At 36.2% G+C, this 12,047-nt stretch overlaps 1 protein-coding gene across 3 annotated transcripts; it reads right to left on the bottom strand.

Annotated features, from left to right (window-relative positions):
• Positions 1 to 1,293: 1,293 nt before the first annotated feature.
• On the bottom strand, positions 1,294 to 10,878 carry lhx6b (LIM homeobox 6b). 3 transcript variants are annotated; one of them, XM_015043691.1, is made up of 9 exons: positions 10,610 to 10,878; positions 9,925 to 10,055; positions 8,704 to 8,835; positions 8,372 to 8,493; positions 5,510 to 5,730; positions 4,164 to 4,264; positions 3,983 to 4,082; positions 2,905 to 3,082; positions 1,294 to 2,026 (listed from the first exon to the last, which is right to left on the bottom strand). In XM_015043691.1, exons 2-9 carry the CDS (start codon positions 9,925 to 9,927, stop codon positions 1,816 to 1,818), a joined length of 1,068 nt encoding a protein of 355 aa, XP_014899177.1. In that variant the 5' UTR covers positions 9,928 to 10,055; positions 10,610 to 10,878; the 3' UTR covers positions 1,294 to 1,815. The 3 variants fall into 3 exon arrangements, with proteins under 3 accessions (XP_014899177.1, XP_014899178.1, XP_014899179.1); XM_015043693.1 differs by having other exon boundaries at positions 1,862 to 2,026; positions 3,987 to 4,082; positions 10,610 to 10,876; XM_015043692.1 differs by lacking the exon at positions 10,610 to 10,878 and having other exon boundaries at positions 9,925 to 10,291.
• Positions 10,879 to 12,047: the final 1,169 nt, after the last annotated feature.

Raw genomic sequence — 12,047 nt, 5'->3', positions numbered from 1 at the left:
TCCATTTTTGAGTGTTTTGAATCAACTCAGAATTCCTAGATCTAGGAATTGTGATTCTTTACACATTTTTCTTTTTTCTGCACCTGTATAATACTATTTTATCCATTTTACTTTCCAGTTCAGAGTTTGATGGGGAGAAATAATCCAGTCTGCAGCCTGAATCTGTCTGGAAAATAACAAAGAAATCCTGAGAAATGTCGTTGCACCAAGAAAATGGTAATTCCTGAGCAGAATTAGCATTTTTGAAGGGTTGGGTTCAAATAATATCACCTTATTTCATCATAAAGTTACATGTGATATAAGTGTAACATAGCCTTTATGAATAAACGTAGCAGATTGTTTCTGCTGTGTGTGCCAGCCACATACAGCAGAAACAATCTTTGTTCTTTTACCAGAAAAATCCAGATTTTTGCAGTTACACATGGTTTATTTTTAATAAATTGTTCTTATTTCTTCAGTTTAGGTGCTCGTATTGAGTATAAAGGGGAAGAAGAAGGGTATAACTTCTAACCTCCCCTGTCGTCTCATTTGAACTTTGACATTTTACTCATTTTATCATTTTTGATGCTGTCTATATACACTGCAAAAACACAATTTTTGGTCTACTGTCTAGAGAAAACATCGTAGTACAGTTTAAATAAGTCAAAACTAACATGCAGGTAACTTTTCCGAATGTTATTCCTTAATAGTTCCTTACTATGGATGAAAATGTACTTGTTCAATTAGCAGATTATTTCACTTACAACATGGGAAACGTCTCATTACAAGTAAAATAATCTGCAGTTGAAGCCGAATTTTTTAAAAATCAATAATAAGGAATTATTTACTTAAAACAATCCCTATGTCTGACTTAAAGTTTACTTTTAAGTTATTTTAGTCTTATTTCAAGTGTCCTGAGATATTTGTACTTGGTAAAATTTACTTGGTAAGATTTTGTGTTTTTGCAGTGTAAATGTCTAGAATCATAAATTTTAACCTCTAAAGTATAAAAACACAAAATTGAAAGCCTTGGTGGGTTTTTGTTTTCCATGTCATAATCTACCAAATAAATGATATGTAAATTATTTACAAACAGATTAGATTTTCATTTTTCATTTTGTTTTAGATCAGGTTTTAGTTTCTGGTCTGTTTTTCAGGGTTTGAACAAATAAAAAGACATATTGATCCATATTGGAACATCGAAACCAAATAATATCATTAAAATGCCTCTAAGGTCTTCATCACTGTAACAGCAGCAGATAATACATCTTAAATGAGCTCATAAAGGCCTGAATGAAACACAAATCAATGGCAACACTTTAACTGAATTTGGATTTAATTGATTGCTCAATTAATTTATCACTTATTTCCTGTAAGTGACGGGTTTTAAATTGGTTTAATGACCAGGATGTTGAGGTCAAACTGACAGTCACTGCAGGTACAATCTGACTCTATTTTCTGTTTTTTTTTTTCTATGACCTTCAAAACACACACACACATACATAAAATCAGTCTCCGTTTTGCTCATTAAATAAACCTGGTGACAGATCTGATGCGATTTATTTACAAACACTGAATGTTTCCGTGTAGAGACACTTTAAAAGTGCCTTGAAAACAAGAGGTTTAGATCTGAATAAATAAGAGTTCCCGTTTTTCTGACAACAGTACAACAACCAACAACATTAAAGCTGCAAAATGTGCTCATCCTGAAAAAAGAAGCTGAGGTTTCTCCGTCGTACTGCTACAATGCTCCTCCACTCTGCCATTTGAAACCGCCCGATGTACGAACAGGAAGAAAGTGAAAAAAGCAAAAACAGGAAGTCTTCTGTGCTTCGTTTAGAACAAAGATAAAAAAAATATTCCCAATGTTTGCTTGAAGGTTTCACCACAGTTCAGCTCAACAGTCTGACAACCAGCTGAAACGGAGGTAACCGTGGCGACAGGCATCCGTGACATCATCAGGGTCAGCGGCTGATGGGAAGCTGCGGCAGAGCGATGGAGGGATGAGTCAAGTGTCCGGGGGAGGCGAGGACAGAGAAGGGATGAGCTGGAAACGAAGGAGAAACGTTAAAACGCCGTTTCAATTCAGCCTGGAGACGATGATGATGAGGGAGAAAGAGGGAGGAAGAGCGTCTCGACCCACTTCAGAGACCCGCAGAATCAGAGTCCATTTGAAACTATAATAATATGAAAATAATACCACTTCACAACAGAGGGTCTTTATAAATCAGATAAAACACTTTAACGTAGAATAGAAGACAGAAATAATAGAAAATATTAATTTGTTTGTGTTCGCCTGCCCACAAGCTAATTTTTACCAAACCTAATGTGTGAAATTGATAAATTAAAGATGATTTAACTGTTTTTAATCTGTTAATCTCTAGAATAGAGCATAATAAACCAGAACATCTGTATTTATTCTTATTCTCTCCTAAAACAATTTTCTACCAAACCTCATGTATGAAATCAGTAAATTACAGATGATTTAATTGTCTTTTATCTGTTAAGACTCTACAAAAATCTAACAAAGTTGCTTCCTAACTGCTGAGACAGACTTCTTGTTTTGAGAATAAATGTTTTGCATTTTTATTTTCAACAGTTACAACAATCAATCTGCATGTGTTACTCGCCAAAACAGTTTTCTCCTAATCTTTTGGAATTAAATTTACTTAATTTGTATTTAACTCTGTTCTCAAAACGTTGCCTCCACTTTTTTGGCATCTCTTGTAAAAAAACAAAAAAACAAAACAAACTTAAAACAAATACAATTTGGTTGTTAGAGGCTTCATTTGTAACAATATCTGCAGTTTAATAAAAAGCCAAATAAAAAAATCTTAACATTTCCCTCACTGCTTTAACAAAATTGAACATGTTGCTTAATAATGATAAAAATCCTCTTCACAGGAATCCTGGCGTGCCACTGACCGTCCAGGTATCCGTGCAGAGCGAGGAGGTGTGGTCGGTCCGGGCTGCTGAACGAGGAGTAGTGGAGATCCTCTGGAAGCGACGGCGGCATCCTGGACAGCGGCGCGCTCTGGGGGAAGCTGCTGCTCTGCGGCGGCGGCTGCTTTTTGTGTCGGGCGCGGCAGTTCTGAAACCAAACCTGGAGACGGAGACAGGCAGCGTCAACGTGGAGCAAACGTAACGACCTCCTCAAACCCAAAGACTTACTGGGCTAAACATGGAGGACTCATTATTCCACTCTGCTGTAAAGATTCTTAGATGGATTTGAAGAGTTGTTACCTAAACTTTAAGATGTGTTAAAGAACACACCAGAAAACAGCAAATTAATCTTTCTTGTTAACAAAGGGGTCCTATTATGCAAAAGCTACATTTTTACGTTTTCATGTTTCCATTTGGGTCTGAACTGATTCTAAAAACAGCTAAAGCATTTAAAAACCCACCCAGCTGTTTTTTTGGCAAAGAATTAATGTTTTTTTTAGTGTCTGGAAAATGAGCCGTTTCAAAAACCTTCTGAATCTTAAGTCACATTCCAGGGGAACTGTGCTGTTACCTAGCAACCCCAGCAAAGCCCAACCCATTACCTAGCAACCCAAGAGGAGCTCCAGCAGTTTAACCAGCTGGGTTTACAATGCACTGTGCAATGGCTGCTGGGAAAAAAAATGCGTTTTGTTGTCGACTTACCACTCAGAAACAACTTGCAGCATTCTTGTTGGTTGTGCAGGAAGCTCTACTTCTGCTTTTCAAAGATGTACGGTTGTAAAATTGTGCATCTATTTGCAGCCATTTTCAGGTGTGAGTGTGAATGTTGAGTTGGGGGCATGGCCAGCAGCAGCTTATTTGGACTTAAAGTGACAAGAGGCTCGAACAACTCAATCTCGATCAAAACAGACTAAAATCTAATTATCTAAGAAGGATTTTGAGTCTACTCAGTTAAATTTACTTGAGTAACCTTTTGGAAAAAAATTACTTTTAGGAGTATTTTTACTATGCGGTACTTTTCACTTTTACTTGAGTAATTTCAGAGAAGTAATGTCAACACCTGCCTGTATCACTCTCCTGCTCAGTCCCGTCATTTCTGCCAGTTTCTGCAGCGTCTGAGCGTCGGGGTTGTTGTCCTGAGCGAACTGCGTCTGCATGACCTGCAGAACGACGATCCAGATTAAATGACAAACTGCTGTGGATTAAACTCAGATTGAGACAGCTGGAGGGCGGAGACGGACCTGCAGCTGCTCGGCCGTGAAGGACGTCCGCGCCCTCTTGGCTGGTTTGGGTTGGCAGTCTTGATCTGACGGCAGCGCTCCTTCCAGAGTCAGACCTGTCCCTTTGAAGCAAACGGATTATAATCCAGTCATCAGATTATGTGGAGATTATGTGAATGCAGAAGGAAATGTTTAAACTGAGATAGTAACGATTCTCCAAACATGGAGCATAATTAAGGTAATTTGTAGCAAACATTCACAGTTTAAAGCAAATATTAAATATTTTCAAGAATTAGAGACAAAGTGAGAAAATTCAGGAAAATTAAATCTGTGTTTGATTTATATTTTATTATTCCTCTCTTAATCTGCAATGAAATGAGGCACAGATAACAGAAACGAATCCTTTTAGTGATTAATTCAACATTTATTTAAATTAGGTCAAAATGGGTTTGATTGTAAAGTGTCTTCAGAAGGAATTTGTTGTTAGTAACTAAAAATCTTATTGTATTAAAATAACAGCACAACATGGCTGCCTCAAAGAGCTCAGAGAAAAAAAACAACTTATGATGCTTTAGAAAAAAAACACCTGAGGTTGAGTTTAACACAAAGAGTAAATATGGATGTTTAAACATGCATCATTAAAAAATCACTTTGAAATATAATCACTATTTGTCACTCTTTTGTTGGATACACTCCAAAAACACAAAGTATTTTTATGTTACTATACTTGGAAATAAGACAAAACTAACTTACAAGTAACATTTCAGCAACTACAAAACCTTTTTGTAAAAAAAAAATAATTCTTAAATATTGATAAAAAAGTGCCATTGGATCAAAACATTTGAATTTATAATATTTGAAAAATGTATTGTTCCACTGTCTCATTATTTCACTTATAACTAGCAGTTTATAAGTGAAATATTAAGGAATTATTGATTCAAAACGAGTTCCTATAGCTGCTGAAAAGCTACTTATTTAAGATGTCTTACTTCAAGCGTACTAAGATATCATGAGCCGGAATAGATTGAAAGTACTTTGTGTTGTTATTGTTTGTTTTTGCAGTCTATCAAAAATAAGAGTGCCAAATAGTGATCATATCAACCTTTAAGCTAATTTTAATTAAGCATGTTAAATGTTAAACACCTAAAGGCTAATAAAAGTTGAATTTATCATTTGATAATATCACAAAAGCTGCACAAACTTAGCAAAATTATTTTTAAAGCATTCTCCCAACAAACCCCCCCCCCAGCAAAATAATGATGCTTGCACATCTCATATAAACATCTAGATTAATTGTTTTACTTCTCGCCTCCCTACAGGTGGTAGCTGTCGAATAGTTTGCGGTTGATGCTTGGTGGCTGGGTTACCGTTCTCTGCGGCCCTGCGGAGGTTTTCCAGCATGATGTCGTAGTGGCTGCGGCAGAGCACCCGGCCCTCCACCAGGCCGAACTCCTCCCCAGTTGACAGCTGCCTCTTGCAGGAGAAGCAGGCGAAGCAGGCCAGGTGGTAGACGCTGCCCCGCGCCCGCCTCACCCAGTCGCTGGCGAACACCTGCCGGCCGCACTGGGCGCACTTGGTGCCGAACCTACTGCAGGGGAAGAGGTCAAAAGGTCAGGATGTGCCGTGGTTGGTCAGTAATCCGATTTAATTCAACGGATACAGTTGGTTTAAATCTGTGCTGATCAGCAATGCTAGTAAAGTTAAAGTTTATTCAATTTACTTGATTTTAGTGTTTACATTACAGGTGTCAAACTTAAGGCTCGGGGGCCAAATCTGGCCCGCTGTAGGTTTTTATGTAGCCCTCTAGACTCCAGATTACATCAATACGTCCCTCCAGTTTTTCACAAATCCACAAAGTTCACACAAACTCAACAGATCGCCACATTTTTGATGAATTTGCTGCAAATTTTTGTCAAAATTGGTCAAAAACATTGGGCTTAATTGACTGCTGCCTCAGCTTTGCTTGATGTCAAGTTATAGTTACAGCAAGGAATAAAAAGTCACATTTAACTTCACACATTAGCGCAAATATCATAAAAACTCCTTACAAGTATTTCTAAATTAGCACCACAAAATCTGTGATTTTGATTACAAAGAAACACAAAAACAACCGTAAAATCCTTAATGGACAATTATTTATTGATAACATTTTTGATTGACAGAACTACTCAGGGTTATTTAATTTCCCTTTGGGATCAATAAAGTATTTTTGAATTTGAATTGTGCAATTAGCTATGTTACTGGAACACATGTTGCAAATTTAAATCCCACCAGTTATTATAAAAATGCTCTTCTTGTTTTCATAAACATGAAAATAATGTAAATGCTGCTCACCTTTATCAAACTCAACAGTAAAGGCAGGAAGCTGCCATAAACATTGAGCTAGGTGACAATAAATTATCCACTGATTGCAAAAATATTTTAAAAAACAACAGTATATTAATAAAGTACCAGAAAATAAAACTAAAATCTGAAAACCTGGAGATTTTCTACTTTACAATTTTTGACAAATAGCCCTGCTTCTTCTAACTGGAGCCTGGAAGGCAAAACGCAGGGCAAAACAAAAATATTTACTACAACGATGCAGAGAGAGAAGCGAAAGGCTTTAAAAATGTGGAGCAAACATTTATATAACAAAGAGAAAATAAACTTCCAGCTTCAGGTCTGTCTGTTGTGACATAATGGAAAATATAGAAAAGAAATACAGAATATCAGCAGATGCTTTTGTTCACATTGCAGAAATAAAGGAGTTAAAACTAAGACAAAAGCAATACACTGCAAAAACACAAAATCTTACCAACAATTTTTGTTTTAGTTTCTAAATATCTCATTACTCTTAAAATAGGACAAAACTAACTTATAAGCAGTTTTTCAGTAAAATATAGGAGCTTGTTTTAAGTAAATAACTCTTTAATATTAGTAAAAAAGTACTGTAGTTTCACTGGCAGATTATTTTGTTTATAACAAGACATTTTCTCATGTTACAAATAAAATAATCTGCAGTGGAAATAATACTTTTACAAATCAATATTAAGGAATTACTGACTTAAAATAAGGTCATAATCTAGCTGAAAAGTTACTTATGAATTAGTTTTGTCTTATTTTGAGTGTAATGACCAGAAATTAGACAAAAATACTTGGTAAGATTTTGTGTTTTTCCAGTGAAGGGAGAGTTGAGATCAGATCCTAAAACATCGGTTTGATGGATGTGATGCTTCATTCTGCAGGTCAAACTCTAATAAGTCAATTAATTTGTGTTTGAACCACCAAAATTAATAATCTGTGAAAACAATCTGAAAAATAAACCAAGTCATTAAATTAGAGCGAAATAAATGATTTACCTTCAGTTTTCAAGGAGACCGAAACTCCAGAGACAAACGTAAATATTAAATCCAACAGTTCATAATTTAGGGCCATTTTGTAGAATTAAAAAAGGTTGCATTGATTTGTTTTTTTATTTTTATTAATTTTAAAGCCAATAAACCTTTATAAAAACATATTTTATAAGGAATTTTGGAATGTTGTTTAAAAAAAATTAACTGGGTTCCAGAAATATCACAAACAAATTTTTAATGTGTTTTAAGATGAAACAACAATTTTAAGACAGATTTATTATTTATCTAAAATAGTGAGAGCAAAAATCTATTTAGCTTCAGTAAATTAAATATATTATTAATTTAACATTTTAAGAATAATTGGATCAAAAGGTATTTAAAAATAAATCCCAGGTAAGACAGGGAGGCTTATGTTTGAAGTAATCTTTTATTTTACCAATATCTTAGCAATATTATTTTGAATCTAATAGAAAAAAGAAGCTAAAAATTAGGGTGATGGCAAGGAGGCCTTCCAACCCCAAAGACAAGACAAAGACAATAATTTACAATAAGCAAATAAGCAAATTGGGATTACAATTAAGGATTGTAATCCCCCCAAAAAATGAGAATACAAAGGGATTTAAAAATGTTTCCCATTTTTAAATAAAATAAAAAAAGATTTTAAATAGTTGTTCTTTTACATTATTTCATTATCTTTTGTGTTATTTTCTGGTTGTAATTAACACATGATAAATAAAAATAATTTTAAATCTAAATCTGGGATGCGTGCAGCTATCCATTATTAATTTACAAAACACAAATGTAAATTTAGCTGAAAAAAATAACACGTTAGTGTTTAAGATACATGTCAAAAGCCGCTTTTTTGTTTGTTTGTTCGTTTGTTTTCGTTCCTACCTGAAATAATCCAGTTTGCAGAATATTTCTTTGTTTTTGACGTAGCAGCTGCTGTGTTGGCGCAGCGACGCTCTGCAGACTGAACACTCCAAGCAGCCCAGATGCCAGTTCAGGTTGTTCACCTGCCACAATTAAATGCAACACGCATGCGCTAATTAACGAACAGTTTGCAGAAACATACCTTCACGCAACACATTTCAGACTAACTGTTTTACGTGTCAAGTTCCTGCAAGGCGGAACAATGACGTTTCGATTGCTTTAAATGTAGAAAAAGAATGCATAATTTCAGAATTGAGGTAAAAAATACATGAATAAAGGTTAAAATACGTCACCTTGAGCAGGTAGCGGTCTTGGATCTCCAAGCCGCAGCTGGCGCACTGGTTCTTGGCCGCAGGAGGAGAGCAGAGGCAGGCCGCCTCCAGCGGGCTGGACTCCCCGGACTCCTTCTTCACCTCCGGCTTAGACTGATCCACAAAATAAAATAAAACACTTTAAAAAGAGCAGGACGCACCGAGAACAAAGTGAAAACTAAATATACATATATCAAAATCTGCGTGCGCAACAACCCAGATCTCGGTTTTTGTCTTTTCTTTTCCTTTTTTTTTTTTTTGCCAAGCAGCGTCCGATGTTTCTTCTCCTTTCATTTTAAATCTTACTACATGTTCTAAACACTATTAAACCACATTTTATAGAGATTACGCCAACTTCCCCGGAAAAAAAAACTGTTAAAGTTTGCGAAAACATCTAAATCTGTTTAGTTTTTTTTTCATTTGCATTATTTTAAATGTCTTTTCCTTATATAACAAAACCTAATACCTGTTTAGCGATGACTAAAATGTAAGAAAGACAACATAATTTAAAAATTAAGAACCGGAGCGTATTGTTCAAAAGCTTGTTCAACTTTAATTTATTAAATTTTTTGAGGCAAAATTCAGGTTAAGTACATCTTGGGTGCACTATGGTTCAAATAACAGTGAAATGGTTTAGCTGTAGATTAATTTTTAAGCTCACATAAACCGCTCTATATGATTGTCTGTTGCAGAAAACATTTACAACAAGAAAATGTTTTGGATAAAAGAATAACAAGCAGTTAAGGCATTGACTTATGAACAGCAGTCTGTTTCATTAGTTTACCGCCCATTAACACTGTCGGATTATAACTGTCCTATGTTTTAAAGTTAGAATGTATTATTATTTTTTTAATTAAAAGCAACATGATGCATGGATGATAAAGCAGAGGAAACGCGTAACGCCATTTATTGCTTCAGCAGTAAGTAAAGTAAGCCAACAAAACAGAAATTGCTTATAGCATGTGGATTCATTTCAGTTTTTTCTTGCAGTTTTTTTTTTAGATATGATGCAAGCAGACAAAAGCAGAAATTAATTTCTCCATTTCCATCATTACAATTTTAGTAGCACGCACTGAGGTAAAGGAATAACAATTATTATTTTAGCGTTTAGTTGTAATTTTCGCAAATGTTTGAGCATTTTCACTACATCTCTTATGTCGCTCCTGTGAATACTTAAAATAACTTACTGTGTTTGTGACTCACCATTTTCGGGTCTTGGTCGCTTCCTATTCGGAGTGGAGACCCAGTTTTCTCTGCGCATTACGCATCTCTGCTCCAACCAGCGCTACACCCGCTCCGAAACAACGTCTTACAGTTTCTCCTGCATTTAAACCCTGGCAACAAAAGAAATTTCGATGCAATTAGACATAAAAAAAAACACACTATATATGATCGATCATTCCTCTTGTGCGCAACGGAAGGTTGCGTGTTGCAATCACATGCGGTGAAAAGAAAGGATGGCACTATATGTGCAATTAGAGGCGGATTGAAACGCAGCGCTTGATAAGAGGCAACCCGAGTGTCAATTTCATCTGTCAATCAGGGGGAGGCAGCCGAGCCACCAAGCTGAGGAAGGGGGGAGGCGCGGCGCGTCCTAATTTCAATAGCTGTATAATCGAAAATCGAAAAATCTCCAAAGTGAAGAGGCTCAATTGGAGATCGCTCTATTCATAACAGACAATGCGCAGAAACTGCTGCTGATCTCGAGACATAAAGGAGCCTGATTGTCTCTTTTCTCGTGATGGACCCATTTAGACACTCCAGGCTCCCCTCAGTGATTACAGCTGCATTCATAAAGTGCCAAAAATCTGCGTTTGGGGGGCAATCTGGACCCCGTGTTGTCCTTCACTTCTCGAAATTAACAGGAATGCAAGATTATGTTAATTACCGGCTTGGATGTAAACACTGGAGGCAGCGAAAAGAGATGAGATGGTCTGCAGAAACTTCAGAGACAGAGGAGCTCCGAAATGCGGCGAAAACATCATTCAGGGGTGTGAAACAGTTTCTCCAGACGGAATAAAAAGTGTCCAGATAAATCCGTGGGTTGGTGAAGAGAAAGTCCAACGTTGATCCACGCAGAGGAAGTTTGCGGGACTGGAGCAACGCACTGTGACCTGAACTGATCTGATCTCCCGCCTGGACTCAGAGTTTACACCCAGTTAGCAGAGGCAGGATGTGATGCTGCGCCTCCTCTTTTACTGGGAAACACACATCCTAAACTGGTAACACAAACTGGGTAAATACTGAACAACATGTGTTGTTTCTAAACATACGAAGCTAATTAACTTTCCCTGGTGTAGGAGCTAACTGCAGGACTGATTGTTCAGCTCTCTTTAAAGAGGCAGTATTAAGTGTTTTCCAGGGAGATAGTGCCATTTTACAGCACAATAAAGTAACTGCGGTCCCTTCAGTTGTTATAAAGATGCTGGATATATCAGATATGATTTACAAGAAATTAGACTTTGTAATTTAATGCCTTGAAATTGGGTCTCTGTCTCTTTAAAAACTTATGTTCTTTCAGAAACTTTGCCTTCAGGAAGTCATCACAACATGGCTCCTCTATTAACCCTTTAAAAACATTTTCACCAGCGTTTTACTGAGAAGTAGCTCGTAATGCTACAGCTTGACCAGGTGTTTGCTAATTTGTGCTGGCTAGTCTGAAGGAGCTGAATGGTGGAGTCACGGAGGACGAGCGCCTCAAAGCAGAAGCTGGTAGTTTGGAAGCTGCAGCTCTGAGGAGGAGCTGCGTCTCGAAGGAGGGGCCAGGTCCACCAAGACGTTTTGTACAGCTGAATGGCTGCCATGGAGATTAAAGGATTTCTGAAACAGTCATGAAAGAATCAAATCAAATTTCCAGATGTATTTTTGATGAAGGAAGAACATTATAACATGATGTAAAGCTAAAAAAGTACATTTTACATAATACTGCCTCTTTAAATGTTTTCTCAGTACCCTTTTAATCGATCTGATTGCCTTGTTGATTATCCCAGTAATCGATTATTCCATCAATTATTTTGACAGTTAATCAGATAAAGTATTGGTACATTTTGCAGGCTTTTCATTTAACCAGTTAAACTTATTTCATACAGTATTAGGAATACATTAAAAGATGCAAATAAACAAACTCCTTTTTAAAATAAGTAAATAAACATTTTATTGCCTAAAAAGCAATAAAATAGCATTACTTTTAATAAAAGATTGATTATAAACATGCATCTGCAGTAAAAGTACTTCTAACATCAACACGTGAAAATCTCAGTACTTGTTTGTGTGTTTCTTTAATTTATTCAGATCATTATAGAATAGAGCTTTATAATATTTATTAC

This window comes from Poecilia latipinna, unplaced genomic scaffold (assembly GCF_001443285.1).
Source record: "Poecilia latipinna isolate Pla-1442-1.1 unplaced genomic scaffold, P_latipinna-1.0 Scaffold645, whole genome shotgun sequence".
In the NCBI taxonomy this organism is placed as follows: Eukaryota; Metazoa; Chordata; class Actinopteri; order Cyprinodontiformes; family Poeciliidae; genus Poecilia; species Poecilia latipinna.
Note: the sequence above shows the minus strand (reverse complement) of the source record. Positions and strands in the feature narration are given on the sequence as shown.